At 43.4% G+C, this 15,652-nt stretch overlaps 1 protein-coding gene across 1 annotated transcript in view; it reads right to left on the reverse strand.

Annotated features, from left to right (window-relative positions):
* Positions 1 to 9,924: 9,924 nt before the first annotated feature.
* The window catches only part of MUC2 (mucin 2, oligomeric mucus/gel-forming), a 48,161-nt gene continuing 42,433 nt past the window's right edge, over positions 9,925 to 15,652 (reverse strand). Inside the window, exons 53-61 of the mRNA XM_030451551.1 lie at positions 15,375 to 15,552; positions 14,733 to 14,837; positions 14,093 to 14,133; positions 13,353 to 13,475; positions 13,006 to 13,104; positions 12,266 to 12,394; positions 11,678 to 11,717; positions 11,228 to 11,357; positions 9,925 to 10,242 (exon numbers count right to left, since the gene is read on the reverse strand). Coding sequence (XP_030307411.1) covers positions 9,987 to 10,242; positions 11,228 to 11,357; positions 11,678 to 11,717; positions 12,266 to 12,394; positions 13,006 to 13,104; positions 13,353 to 13,475; positions 14,093 to 14,133; positions 14,733 to 14,837; positions 15,375 to 15,552 — 1,101 coding nt within the window. The 3' untranslated portion in view covers positions 9,925 to 9,986. The remainder of the gene's footprint in view (positions 10,243 to 11,227; positions 11,358 to 11,677; positions 11,718 to 12,265; positions 12,395 to 13,005; positions 13,105 to 13,352; positions 13,476 to 14,092; positions 14,134 to 14,732; positions 14,838 to 15,374; positions 15,553 to 15,652) is intronic.

Raw genomic sequence — 15,652 nt, forward strand, 5'->3', positions numbered from 1 at the left:
TAGTAACTTTCCCAAATCAGTGCTAGTGTCAAAATCCAAATACAGAACTCTGCTAAGATGGAGTACGTGTTTTAAAAACATAGTCCTCTTCCTTTCCCATCCCCACCCAAACAAATGAGGCACCCAGTTTATTCATATTGATACAACAGCAGAAAGAAGAATAGAACTCTAGGAGCACAATTCCTGGCCCTAGGAAAAAAAAAAAAATCCCTTTATTCCTACCAGGCAGTGCAAAAGCAGCAGGAAACACATATGGACTACTTCTCAAAGTCAGCCTCCAGGTTGAAATAGTCCTTAGGTGACACAGGCATGGTGGGGCTGCCCACTGGGAATCGTGTAGGGTGGTTCACAGGAGGATGGAGCTGAGGCATGATTCCCCCTGAAGACCCCACCTGGCACTTAAAGGAATGGGAAGAACATGAAAAGCACACATTAAAACTGTGTCCAAGGAACAGACAGAATAAAACAAGTATTTCATTGAGTCACCAGTGAAAGTGGTATCTGTGGTATCTGGAAAGTGGTATCAGTCATCTGGGATGCTCCCTTGGGAAAAGCAAGAAGACATCTTGCTCATGAGAGAAACAGGAAACCTGGGCCTCTTTTTCTGTGCCTTGCCATTTTCTTACCTCTGCTTGGCTGCTCTGTCATTTTTGCCGTTCTTTTGCCATTCCTTGTGCAGCACAGTTCCTGTCAGAGACTAACCAGAGCTGCTGCACTCCTCAGAAATCACTGCCTGCTCCAGTCCTCTGCACTGGTTTCAGGGCTACAGGCAGGGGAAGGATATTCACATTCAAATTAAGTTTTTATATTCAAGTGGGCAACACTGGAATTTTCAGAGGAAATACATGATAACTTTTCAGAAGGAAATGCAGCCTGACAGAGAGGCTCACTTACCACTGAACTATTTCTACTCCAGGCACGCAAATTACACCTATTCCCCTTGCAGTGACATCCTGGGCTTAGTAACTCCTTCCTTTATTGGGCCCTGCAACACAAGAGGCCTTCACTCTGCCTCAGCTGTACTAGTAAAAAGAACAATTCCTCTTGGCCCTTTTACAGCCCATTTCATGGATCATTTGCCATCAAAGGGTATGTGATTTTAGTAAATACAACAGGTAAATATTAACTCAGCTCCCTTATCTTCACTGACTCACTGCAGATAAACCCTCATGAAGCCCATGTCAAACACCACTGACTCACAGCTTGTTAAAGAGGCTCTCAAATTGTGGGGATCTGCTGGATTAATGCCACTGACAGTCAGACACCACACTGAAGCTGATGAGTGGCCAGCTTCTGTCAAATATGAGCCCATACATAATCTAAAGCTACCAAGTCTTTGATAACACCATCCTAGGTCAGCCCAAACACTGGTGGGGTTGAGCCTGAAAATCCTCAGGCAAAGCTGATATGGTTTCTTAAAATGTGAATCTGCTATCACATGGTGTTAGACAATCACTGACTAGGTTAATAACACTAGAGAAATGCTGATTACCTCATTAACAAAGCAATATTAGTTAGGAAAACAATTAATTAGCATTTCATGTCAAGCCCTCTTGTGCTAATCATCCATGTGATAAAAAACATCTGAAGTGATGCTTACAACCCTATTTTGAACATTGTAAATTGCCAGAAGAATTCAAGAACATGGATTATTTTTTAACCACTGGTATAACTCCATAGATTTGAGGAAATTCACATCAAAGATTCATTTGATCAATCAGATTTGCATCCACCATGCATCTTGAGAGAGCTGACAGTAAGGATCTGTAACAGGTGGAGCAAAAGCAGGGAATGAATTCCTGTCATTAGTTGTTGATTAAAATGTATATGAAGAATGCCTTCAGTATTTTATTTCTGATAGGAGATGGCCAGGTTTTTTCTTACATTTTTTGTTAGAATAAACACAAAACTCCTTAACTTCTCACCTCACCATGGGATTCCTTGACTATTCCTGAGCTAATTAAGGGCATTAGTTACTTCTGCCTGCAAGGGAAAAGTTTAGCTGCTCCTATCAGGATGTTTGGTTTTTTCTATCCTTTTTTTTTTTTTTTTAAACAAGACCTTTCAAAACCCAGATGCAAGCAGTAATGACACGGCTGAGTGGTGTTTGTGCACACAGGTCTCACTGACCTATTGGCACTTCCTCACATAAGAAAGGCTCCCTGCACAGAAAGCCATCTCATCAGGAGGCTGGGATCTTCAGCTTTTTCTGTGGAAAAGATTTTTCTTTCAATTGTCTTCCTGGCAAAAAATATGGAGTAGCAGAACAAAAGGAACCCAGGACCCTGTATGGGGAAGAGTATGAACATTCTGCTTTAAGAATTAGAACTTTATGGGTTTCAGGTAGACAAGATTGCATCCCAATTTTATAAAGCCATTTTCTTATTTCATGGATACAAAGACAGTTCAGAAGTTGGATGCAAAGACAGTTCACTGCGTAAGTATGGGCCACATATCCATAAGTACATGGCCACTGAAATAGTAGGATATGTAAAAGTCTGAAATTACATACCCAGTAACCATGTCCAGGGTGACTGAAAGGTACTGAAAGCCAAAAGAAAGGCAGAGAAAATCAGGGAGGCAACAGGTTCAGGTGAGAAGCTAAGTGACGCTGGCTTGTCTTACACTTTGTCCCTGTTAAGGACCAGATTTAATATTCTGTCAGATAATTTCTACTGGACTCATAGGACTGTGATCCTGCCAACATGAACCATGATATTTCACAGCTAACTTCTCTATGTCTGCTTAGGTTTCAGAGCTTGCCATGCCTTGAATGCTGTCTCTAAAACCAAAGCAGCTTTGTAGGTGGCTGAGTTTCCAATTCCAGTCCAGGTCTGTTCAGGCTTAGCATGGTGCAAAAGTTAGAATGAGGCACCCAACAGGCAGCTGCCCTTAGGGTGCTGTGTTCAGCTCAGGCTCCCTGTGTTTTTTAATAATGAGCATACAGTTCCCATAGATGTTGCAAACAAAGTGCAAGAAATGTGCAGTGACACTAATCCAGAGGGGCAGGCTATTGAAACACCGCTGCTGTGTCAGGTCACAGGCACTGTGTAAGGTCATGTTCCTTGATCACAGTGCCTGTTGCCTTTTGTGACTGCTTAAAAGAGAGCTGCATGAAGCAAAGGTGATGCTTCTCAGCCCCAGCTCTTCCAGGCTCTCTTTCTACTTGATTTCTGTCAGACAGGGAAGCTGTGTCTGTGTTGCTTCGCTTAGTGCCCGAGGTTTCTCTTCCACCCTGTTCCCCACATACATGCTCATCTTTGCATGATTTGAAAATGTGATGTTTCTCTTATCACTAGGTCAGGTTGAGATTAACAGTCCTTGTTATGGTCAAGCAGTAGAGTCTTGTGTGTGCAAAGATGAGCAGCTGTGTAACTAACCAAGGGAGCTCAGTGTCAACCCACTTCTTTGTCTAATTTGGAGAGGCGCAGCAAAAGGTGACAGAAAGAGTTTTCTGTCTTAAAAACCACTTTGCTACAGAAAGATGTTCTGATACGTAAGCACTGGAACAGGCTGCCCAGCAAAACAGTTGAATTACCACCCCTGGATGTGTTCAAATAGATCTGGTGCTTAGAGAACTGGTTTAGCAGTGGGCTGGCAGGGTAGTTCAGTCTGGTTACAGGTTGGACTGGCTGATCTTACAGATCTTTTCCAACCTGAATGATCCTACGATTGTTACACTGAAGCAATGTCAAAAATACATTTGAGTTCTACTATGGTGAGTTTCCTCAAAGGACTGGATAATAGTGGTACTGTTCTAGAGACGAGCTTATGAAAGGAATCCAAACATTTTACATATGAGTGTTGAAAACCAGGAATATGAACAGAAATCCAGTATGAACATAACAGATTTTAAAAAGATGCTGCTGAAGAAGACCTTACAGCAATTCCTACATTAGTGATGGGAACACAGCCTGGCTGGAGGGCAGCCTGAGAACCATGAGGTAATTTGGGGAGCAGGGCCCAAGAAGAGGGCTGCTGAACTTGAAGAATTGTTCTGCCTAACAATACCTGTAACCCTCACAGCTTCTGCGGGCAGGTGAAGCTGCATATGGATGCTGCAGTTGTTTCAATGTATTGCAGTGTGGTGGTGCCAGCCCAGAGGGTAACAAAGGGACCTGTGGCCTCTCCCTCCCCTCCGCCATTTCGGGATGGGGAGAAGGAACCCACCTCAAACCTCCTGGCTCAGGACAAAGACCTCGAGGGCTCCACTCAACACAGTCCTGTAAAACAGACCCAACCTGACGGGGGAAAAAAAAGATAAAATCAATTTAATCATTAATCTGATCAAAACAGGGCAAAGAGAAAACAACAGAGCTGAAACACCTCACCCCCCAGGCTCCGCTGTTCCCGTTTCTCCACCGCCTCCCCTCAGGGCACAGGGGACTTCGCCTTAATAAATCTCTTGTTCCAAGAGAGGGAAGAGGAGAGGATCAGTGACTTTGGTCTGGACTTGTCTTAAATGCTTAGGTTTCCTTCATAGTAATTTCAAGGATCCTTCTTTGCTATCGTAGCAAAGCCGACCAAAGCAGAGTTTGATTTGCCATCTGAAATACGGTTTTGCTTTTACTGAAACTGGTGCAGATGCAGGACAGCAGTTAAAGCTTTCTTGATGATACCCTGCAGCCCCTTGTCCTTTCTGCTGACAGCTGCATATGGCTGCCGAGGTTCAGACCCAGCAGCTATGGGGACAGGCAAGCAGCAGACAGGTTGAACTGGGGAAGAACAAATCGCTACTTGAGTCCACCAGGAGAAAGAAAACAACAACCAGAGCTCAACTCCCTTCCCGCCGTCCGTTCCCTGATGGCTTCCCCGCCGCCTCCCCTCAGGGCACAGGGGACGGAGGGACGGGCAGGGGGTTCAGGCTCAGTTCCCCACACGCTGTTTCTGCCGCTCTTTCCTCCTCAGGGGAGGACTCCTCAGGCTCTTCCCCCGCTCCAGGGCGGGGTCCCTCCCACGGGAGAGTCCTTCAGGAACCCCTGGGACATGAGTCCCTCCCATGGGGTGCAGTCCCTCAGGAGCTGACTGCTCCCACCCGGGCTGCCCACAGGGTCATGGACTGAGCTGGGAACAGTCACCTCCCCTGGCACGGGCTCCTCCAGCCAGGGATGCACAGACACAGCTGACCCTCTCTGCAACCCTGCACAGGCTGCAGCTTCACCTCTGCCCACCTGAGACACTTCAGGGGCTACAAATCCACCTTTTCCCCACCCCCCGGGGTCCTTCAGGGACTGCTCCTCCACGCTCCTCCATGGCTGCAGGGGCACAGCCGCCATCTCACCACGGGCTGAGGGAGGGAAACCTCTGCTCGGGCACCTTCTCCCACTCCTCGGCCGTGCTCTCTCCTCTCTGAGGTCTCACAGCCGCACATTTCTCCTCTTGAATATGTTAATGGCAGCGGTGCCTCCATGGTCACCCACCGCCTTAGTATCAGCCCGAGGTGGGGCAGACATTTTGTAGTCGGGGCAGCTTCTCAGAGCCCCCTCCGCCGCTCCCCAAACCATCCCCACCTCCACCCAGAACATTCCGGTGTTGTGAGACCTGAAGTTCGCAAGGGTTTTTCTTTCCTTCTTAGGAAATTTTATTTCTTTCATCTTAGAGTTTTCAAGTCTGTTTTCTTCCCCGTATCCGAGTTTGCTGTGCTACACCAGTTCAAACAGTGCACAAGAACTGTAACTCCATGCTTATTTGCTTAGGGCTTTGCCTTTGCTGAAGTCCTTTCTTTTGGGGTTTATGTGCTAAGTTAGATGTGTTCAATTCTGTGAAGTGTGGTTTAGCAAAGTGTAGTCCAAGAGTAAACATACTGAAAATTTTATCTGACCCTTTCTCTACTAAAGAACAAAGCGATAATATAATACAGTTGTTACATCACTAAGCAAGAGTTATTAGAACAGAATTCATTACCTTGGATTATTCTGGGAAGAGTTTTTCTGGGCTTGCATGTAGCTGTTTTCCTCACTTCTGAATCCTGTCTTTCTAACCTCAGATAGTATCAGTGATTTCTCCACATTGCTAACAGGTATTTGTCTTTCTGTCTTCAGGACAACTGTGTGGTGTCTTCATAGAACTCTGCTTCCTTTATCAGCAAATATTCTGAGAGGATTTTGGTATTCTCACGGTATCAGTGTGGAGTCATGGGAACAACCAACCATTCTGGGGCAGGGATGTTCTCCTGCAGGGAGGAAAGGAGGAGCAGCAGAGGGAGGAGACCTTACCCCAGCCAGAGAAGGCACCAGTGGGCTCTCTTGGGAGCCATTTCACACTGAGCACCATGGGCTGGAGCACTGGGATTGATCCATTTGTGTCACCAGCCCCATCCTCCCCTCCCATAGCTCAGCTGCTCCCCGTATCACTGACACAGACACAGCCTGGAAACTGACGGGGGGGTCCCAGGAACCTTTTTCTCTCCTGGTCCTTTCAAACCAGGACAGGCTGACATCTGCTGCGTTTTTCAAACCAATCTTTTCTTGCTAGTTGCAGCCCCAACAGGTCTTTCTGAAGAAAGAAATTGGTAGGAGAGTTCTCCATTTACTGCCAAGACGGTTGGGAGAAGCTGCTGCTCACTGCCACTAGGGATACACAGTTAAAACATTCCTTCCTTTCTTTCCAGAAGACTATTTGTAGACTTCCCCACTGGGGAAAGTTTAATCTGTTCTTTTTTTTCATCAAGTTCTGTAGCGGGAGGAGCCATTCTTGCTCCTGAAGCTCGACGAGCTGCTGGTCTCTTCCAGGACTCCAGCCACCACACAGCGCTTCCAGGGTAGAAGTGTAGCGGGAGGAGCCTTTCTTGCTCCAGAGGCTCGACGAGCTGCTGGCCTCTCCATGCCTCACACCAGAGTGAGCTGAGGTTCCTTCTGTGGGTGTGTGTCCCACCTTTATTGGCCCCCTGGTCTTGCTCGTGCCCAATAGGGGCCTGTCCTAATCAGGCACAGGTGGACTCACACCCACTCTTTGGCAACTCAAGGCACCTGGCTGACAATGTCTCTCTACAAAGTTCCAATGGAGATATAGGTGCACCCTGATCTGCTAAGTTTTAAGGTGCCTGAGAGTGCAGGAAGAGGCTGAGATGTGACCTGGAACTGCCAAGAGTTTTCTGAAACAACCACTCGGGAGCCAAGTTACAAGCAGCACCAAAACTGAAGGGGCTGCTATAAAACAGAGCACTGCAAGGAACACCATCCTGCGTATGCACAGAAATTCCTGTCAGAATAACTCTTTTCAGTGCTCAATAAAGCCATAGGGGATTTCCGTGGGGGAAAACAGCAGCATTCATTTTCTCAGAGGTAAAAGCCACTATTTGATGAAGTACAAATCTCCTTTGGGAGGCAGCTTCCCTTTTTTTGTGTGTGTGTCCAAAGTAATTTTTCATTCTTAGCTATGGACTGCCCTGCAGTGGCAAAGCCAAAATCTGCAGACTTTTTTTCAGGATCTTGCCTCATTTAGAAGTAGTGTGCCCATCACTACAAGGAACAGAAAGAGTCCCTGCAAGTAAAAACAACGAAGCAGGGGAGGTTTAGTCTGCAGTGCAAATCTAATGTGCAGCAGAATGTCACTACAGACTTTGAATATTTGTGTTTTTTTTTCCCAAGGAGACAAGGCAGATTTAATCACATCTTGTATCTATTTGTCTCCAGAAGCTATTTGTTGACTTCAGACAAATTCACCTTGTCACGGTTTAACACTGGCCCAGCAATTAAACCGAGTAACAGCTGCTCTCTATTAATCTCTCTCTCCTCCTTGATAAAGAAAGGAGATAGAATAAGGGAGAGAGACTGATGGGTTGGAAACTAAACTACACAGCTTTAATGAACAGTAATGATAAATAGGAAAAAATTGCTAAATATATACAGGAATATATACAGGAAAATGGATACCACATTCCTCCCCCCTTTCCCCCAATAACTCTCCCATCCCCATTGAGGCTGCAGGGCAGCCCTGGGACAGTCCAGGCTGGAATCCTGGGGTCAGCAGCAGTTGGGAGCTGGAGGCAGGAACACAGAGATTCAGGCTGGGATGGATCAGGAGCACAGGCAGAGGAAGGGATGGAATCCTCCCAGGATGCCGGGTGAAGGAAGGGAAGCAGGAAATCAGGAAATCCAGAAGTCTGGAAATCTGGCTCAGCCCTCGTGATGCCTCAGATTTATACTGAGTGTGACGTATATGGGATGGAATCCTCTGTTTGGTCAATTCTGGCGTCTATCTTGTCTGTTCCTCCCCAAAGGAGGGCTCAGGTGGGACCTCTTTGTCCTCCTGGATGGTAAAATGTTTTCCCCAGAGCTGAGCAGTGTCCTTGGCTCTGCACACCAGGCTCTAGCAGTAACTATAAACATCAAGTGTTATCAATCCTAGAAGCAGACACTGTCTGGGAAACTTGCTGTTAATTTCAGCAAGTGCAACTACTTAAAGAGACTTAGCTAAAAGCAAAAGTGCAAGACAGAAAATCACCTTTATCCTGGCCCAAACCAGGACACACCTGAAAAAATTAGGATCTCAAAGGCCGCTAAAAGTCAACAGATTTTTGAGAGAATTTTAGGGTTTTTTGCAGACAACTGAAGGAAAAGTGCCAGCAGAGAAGTTGTTGGACAGCAAAGAATCTACAGAGGTGAGTGACCTTGTAAATGTCCCAGGAGAAAAGTCTCAGTTACACCTTATCTAGACATAAAACCCCATCCTAAAGTAGAAACTAGAAGTTCTGAGGCTTGCTTTCTAAAATGGCAAAACTTCCTTCTTATTAAATGTCACCTCTCCCCTCCACAGAAATTAGCTCACTAATTATACTATTCTATAGAGGCAAACTTCTGGAGTTTAATTTTTTGTACAATCATACCAGTGTCTGCATTTTAAGCTGCAACATATTTGGCAGGGGTATTAGGAGCAGAAAATGCTGCTACCAACTCCTTAGGTAGCAAAGATGCTTGCTTTCAGGTGGCCTGTGGTTCAGGCAGTTACTTTGAGCTGTCAGATGGGTAAGGCACAAGAAGTGTTGAATAACAGACAAAATAATACCAAGAGCACTTTTCACACACACCAGAAGGTGTGGATTACCCTTGCTGTACTTCAGATGATCCAAGAGAGAGGTCCATCTCTCAGCTGATCTCCTTCAGCTCCCATTACAGTAAGATCAGATAAACAGGCACTTGAGAATGCAATCCAGCTAACCTCCTTTGAATATGTCATTTGCTGTGAGATAGACAGATGTCAAAAGTGGGATTTCTCTCAGTTTTCTGGACAAGCAGCCTAGGATTACTGACTCAGAGATGGGTATCTGTTTTTTCAGCTTTTGGAGACCTCTTGCTGTAGTACTAACTATATATACCTTCAGGTACTGAATAACCTTCATGTTCTCCTAGGTGAGGGATTTGCTTCTTAGTGATAATACATAATTGTGATTTACTCAGCCCTGCTAAAAAAAGGTATGGTGATTAAGTCAAGTTTCTCCAAGTCATCTGAATCATTTTGTCATACATTATTTATATTTGGCTTTGTTCTGGCAGACAGTGTCAAATTCTGCTCCACCCAACACATTGAGTCCCTCAGACCATACCTTCTGATACTTCAGTTTTTAAGGAATCAGAAATAGATAACCCCAAAAATTAGGAAATATGTCTGTTGACTTCCCATATTTTGAAAAAGAACTTTCCTTCTCTTAAAACTCAGCTCATCAAGACAGCACATGAATAAGTACAAACCCTTTTTTTTTTTTTTTTTTAATATGCTTTAATCATTCAGAGAAAATAAGATGATTATAAAAGGACCTTAAAAGCCATACACCTTGAAGAATACAAATGACAGCTGGACACAGTCTTAGAGGTCTTTTCCAACCATGACAACTCTGATTCTGTGAAAAATGCATTCTTACCTCTTGCACAAATAAATAGACCACTGTTCAAAACAGAGAACAAAGAGGACACAGTAACTGAGAAAAGTAAAGTTCAAAAGCCCTCAGGGAAGATGAGAATGGTGCACACTGCTTGGATTTTTCCTCTTCATTTGGATGTTAGGCTGATGGCTCTCTTGATGCGGTTCAGAGCACTTGCCTTGTCTTGTCCTTCTCTGCTCTGCAGCCCATTGGACTGGGGGTTGCTGCACTCAGTGTCTTGGCACTGGCAGCTTTCCACAGATACGTACTTGTGTGAAATTGTACTCCCATCAGGGCATTTCAGTTCCACTTCTTTCAAGCTGCTCCTGGATTCCCTGCAGCAGGAACAGCTGTGCTCCATGGAGTTGGCCTCAGCAGAATACCTGTTGGCATGGAAATGGCAAGGTTATTCTGAACCAGGAGTCAGCATGCAGAGAAGAGGGAAATGAGATACAGAGCTCCCATGAGAAGTTTGGGATGATATGTAGATGAGCCACAATTTTGGCCAGTGAAAGTGCTGATCTGACAGATGGTGTGGTCTGAAATTCATTGCATTTCCTACGATTTTTTTGTGGTAAACCAATTATTATCAAAGTTCTAGTAAAAAGTTGTATGAGCTCAGCTTCCTCTAGGAATTCCTCTAGATTCCTCTCATCATCTCAGTGCTGATGGATGTTAAAGACACCAGATCAACAATAAGGGCAGGCAAAGCCCTGACCTGAATAAGAAAATTGCACAGACAGTGGCTTTACTGCCATCTACAGTGGCATCACATCAGTCAGCTGCAAGAATTACAGATCACAGGAACCCAAGTTCATATCCCAAACCAGTCAGTGTTAACAGGAGGGGGAAGCAGCAGCTCCTTTCTTGTAAATTCTCAGATTTCAGAGGGAAATGCACAGTGAAACTACTACCACCACCCATAACTCATTTGTTTCTAATGTCTTTAGTGTATAAAAATTGTGCATGTTTGAATTTCTTTTTAACAGATGTACTTTGGTTGGGATGTAATTGTTGAGAAGGAGCTTTTCAGCCTACGAGCATTGGATCTGGCTGCTCTGGTTTCATTCCCACTACAGGAAACCATTTGTGTTCTTTTGTGAGGATTTGTAGCCACACAAATAACAGAGAAACCAGCTCTTAAAAGCATAATATATCTTATCATGGCCACCTTATTGCCAGGGCAATTTAGTGCACTTTTCTGCTGTGTATTATGAATCAAATTCAGTCACAAATTTCATGATTTTGTGCCCACGATCTGCGGAGCTGATAGGTTCAAGTCTTCCACCATTCTGCAATCTACCTAGTTCTGGTGCCTTTTGTTTAAGCAGCAGAATTGAGGTTTCGTGGTCTGATCCCTGGACTTACATGGAGAAGGTTCCACACGTCCCTTCACATTCACCCATCACAACCCTGTCCGCAGAGCGGCAGCCGCGGAAGACGATGAAGTCGCGTCTCTGGCGGACAGAGCACGGTGTGGGGCTGTCCAGAGGGGCACCTGGAGGGAAAGGTCAGAAAATATTCCCCATCAAATAGCTCCACAAGCTCCTTGCAGCTCAGCATCCCCTCAGCTTAATAAATGTAGGCAAAGAATTCTCTTAAATTATCTTTCTCCCTCAGCTTAAACTTCCCCAGAGAGGCTGGACAGCCTTTGGACATCAAACACCAAGTATCTGTTTATCTAGTAAGTATCTAATAAATCTAATAAGTATCTAGTATTTATTTTTTACACTTCAGCCTTCATGGCTGGGATATGTGTTGATTTAAGAAGAAAACTCATTCTCTGCATTGTTTTTTCAGATATAGTGAGATACTTACAGGTTTTGCAGCAACCATTAGGTAAGAATGTAACAGTGCCCTAAAAGAACAAAGAAACGGGAAAAATGTTATTTTCTTTCTCTATATTAAATAAGTTTTTAGGCCAATAACTGAGGAGAGAAATTCCTTGGTGGCTGGTAAGAGCCAGTGAATACTGTAGGATTGATCTGAATAACTAAAAATAATGGTGTCTTCCAGACTGGAAATCTATTAATTTACAAAGGGCTGTGGAAATAAAGATGATGCTTTGAAGGAAACCTGCAGTCAGCAGCATGCAATTTTTCCTCAGAAACAGTTCCAAAAATGTTTTCTCAGAACCTTTTATTTGTGAACGGAGAGCATGTACAGCCTAAGGACTGAGCAGCTTGTGGGGTTCTTCTTCATACAGGACCCTGTACATAGCAGTCAGCTTTGAATTCTAACTCAGGTATCTTATTTTGTACATTCTTAAGATCTGTGCATGGATGCAGCAGAAACTTTTGTCCTTTGGGCTGAGAAAACTTGGGGAAAGGTCATTTTTGCTGGTTAGGTGTCCCAAGCAGCTGAGTAATGCACTGAATAGAGGGTAAGTTTCCCATATTTACTTACAGGTTTGCAGCTCTCCTCATTGAATGCTGGGCAAGTAATCTCAGATGTGGAGGAGATAAACTGATTGTGCAGCTTGACACAGCTGTAGATGGTGCAGTTGTTGTAGGGATCATTTCTAAACTCTCCAGGCTGCAAGTAAAATGCAAAATGTAGTAAGGAAAGCAGAAAGGAGCCCAGACAAAAATTTTCCTGTCCTCTGTCAATCACATTCCTTGTTTCCCAGCCTTATTTTTAGGCCACTTTGGATACAGGTTATTAGATGTATTGCCATGTGCCATACATGGAGAGATTCTTCAGCTTTGCATGAGATTTCCCTTAGAAAAGAAGAAATCCCTCTAAAGTATGCAGAGTATATTAGAGTTATTAGCAAATTCATCCATGCCAATGGCTTTTGCCTTGGTAAAGCTTATCTGTTGTATGGTAATTAAGAACAATCCTAAAATTTCACCCTCATTAAAACACCCAGGCTTTACACAGAAATCAAATACTATAGAAAAGCTCAAGCTTCCAGACATTGCAAGAAAAACCTTTCCAATGTTACTGGTTTTCTCATTCAAGGCAGAGCCTACAGAAAATTTGATTTCATGAGTCCTTCCTTCAGGCCTAAGAGCTCTAGAGAGGCTTTGCTCTGACCTTCCAGGGGCAAGCTGACACTAAGCCTTATCTCTGACAAGATGTTCCCCCTCTGAAAGTGAGGATTTTACAGATTTGGAAGAGACATAAACGTGGAGCATACTTACACTCAAGATGAGGTTAGAATTCTGTGCTGTGTGTATAGCACACTTAGTCTGCACACACCTCCCACAGCATTCACCTTTCACTGGTTGACGTTCATATCCCTGGATATTAAGATTAATTTTTAAATTTTAATGAAATTAAAATGGTAGATACATTTTTGATAAATAAATGAAAAATGCAAATCCATAATATAATGGATGATTAGATTATTATTACATTATTAATCGCTTAATTGCAGAATAAGATATTGTTATTAAATGCTAATCTAATAATCTAATTACGCTTTCTATGTCTGTAATCCACAACTGGGTATTTTGAGGTGATTTTTTGTTTGAAGTTTGCCACTTACTGGTTCACAATATGTGTTGCACGGAATATGTTGACAGGAGATGATATTCAGTTGGGTGCTGGTGTTAACTTTGTCGGTGCAGAAACAATCCTGACACTTATCAACAAAGACTGAGGAATTAGGCTGTAAATTTTAAGGAAAAAAAGTTAATAAATTAATGAGATATGACATGTTTCTTAATTTCCAAAAACTTGGTAAACCAAGCACTGGAGAAACATGAACAAACATAAACATTATTGGCTTGTTATCTGGCTAGCCAGTTATGAAGATTAATTTCATGTGTGTCTTTATTGAAGCCCTATATGGCAATGATAACCTCAGAAAGTACCAGGACAGCTGTCACACAAACATCAGCAATAACACAATTACTAGATGCAACAGAATTTATTAGGAATCTAGGTCTGTTTGGTGTATGTAATACTCATTTACAGCTTTTCCTGTGTTTGAAAGCAGAGTCAATACCACAGTAAATGTGGACTGACTTTTTAAAATGCATCCACACTTAGCTCTAAACCCAAATGTCTCTGATACTGACACACAAACAACTCTTCAGTCTCTTTCATACCCAGCAACCTTTTCAGAAGGTGTTTAGGCTTTGTGAAATGGATGAACTTCTGACAGGAATTTTAAAATGGCTAAAATCTTGGTTGTACTAGTTAAACCTCCTCACAGCACTTCTGCTAATGTGTACTAGCTGCTCTTTTAAGCATTTTCAGAACACTGCTGAAATGGGAACTCACCAAGAACTCAGCATTCTCATGGACACAAACCCTCTTGGGAACTGTGAAGAAGCAAGGAGTTAGGTGGTTACACAGGGAACACTCCAGTCACAGACATTTCTCCCACAATAAATCACAGTGCACACTGTCAGACACACTGGTTATTCCCCAATTTTGGTAACATATCAAGGTGTAAGAACAGATACTGCATGTGCAGAAGGGAGGTAGATTTGGCCCAATATATGCAGTCCAGTTCAGAGCCAAGAATGTCCACTTCACAGGTACCAGTAGCTTCTTGTTTGAATTGCCAAGAACAAAGCAGAAATAGAGCAGCTTCTGCTGGGGATGCTTACAGGGAGATTTTGCAAGATCAATCTGAGACCAAAGGCCCAATTCATCCTCCAGTTGTTGTTACTTGTACTTAAAACCAGGAAAGTTGAATTTGAGCCACCTGAGCTATATCTGCTTTTATATATCTGATTTTGCAGTTTTTTATCATTACCATAAGAGTAATAACCAATGTCAAAAGTAACCAATTTGTAGAATCTAACTGTCTTTGTCACCCCTGCTGTTAGGCTGTTGTTTACAGTCTCACTGAGTGTGATGCTAAACTATGTAACATGTCGTGCCAGTGCCTGTAATGTGCTTCCAAGGGACTTACCACACTGGTACACAGGGCAACAGTGGCCACTGGGGATGTGAGACTGAACTTCAAATCCCAGGGAACACCTGGGGGCTTTAGCTGTGCACAAGCTTGCATTGCATTCTGAAAAAAAGAAGGAATAGAAAGTACACTAAATTACAGCTACCAGAACCAGCCCTTAGGATAGGCATTCTCTTTCTAGAAAACACTCCAGAACCTCTGCAAAGGAACAAACTTCAGAAAAGAGAACATTTTTCCTAGTGACTCCAGGCACTGAACTGGAGAACTACAGTATGTTTATGAAATTTTTTCTACTGTGTAATTACTAATTTTTAAAAACCTATCAGAATTCTTTGAAGAACTGTTACTTTCTCCAAGTTTGCAGACAACTGCTGCAAAATAAAACCCCACATATAATTCCATAATCTATCTGCAATGTATTGAAATAAAATGTGGTCCTGAACTCAAGAAGTATGGATTCAGTTCTGCTGAATCACTGCAGTATTTTTCCCTAACACTGGGCAAGATTATTTTTCAAAGTACAAGATCCTATTTTTGTGACTCCCTGCTGCAGATCTCTGGTTCCGCACTACTTCAATCCTCTTTTCTTTCCTATTCCTAAAAAGTATAGAAAAACTAAAAACAAAAGTATAAACTCACTGCAGGTGACCATGGGGCAGCAGGAGTCTTCAGGATTGACTTCATTGACCTCATAGAAGCCTTCTCCATCACAACCATTCTTACTTGGTTTGGGACAGTCATGAGGCCTGCACACAATGCCAGTCCCACCTTCCACACAAACACAGTCCTGGCAGTCCACTGTGAATTTTTCCCCAAACTGTCATTAAAGAAAATCAAATGAGTCATTGTATGGTTACCAATTAAAGAGAAGTGAAAACAGGAAGGAAAAGCTGGGAGACCACAAAGCAAGACTCAAT

This window comes from Calypte anna, chromosome 5, assembly GCF_003957555.1.
Source record: "Calypte anna isolate BGI_N300 chromosome 5, bCalAnn1_v1.p, whole genome shotgun sequence".
Classification (NCBI taxonomy): Eukaryota; Metazoa; Chordata; class Aves; order Apodiformes; family Trochilidae; genus Calypte; species Calypte anna.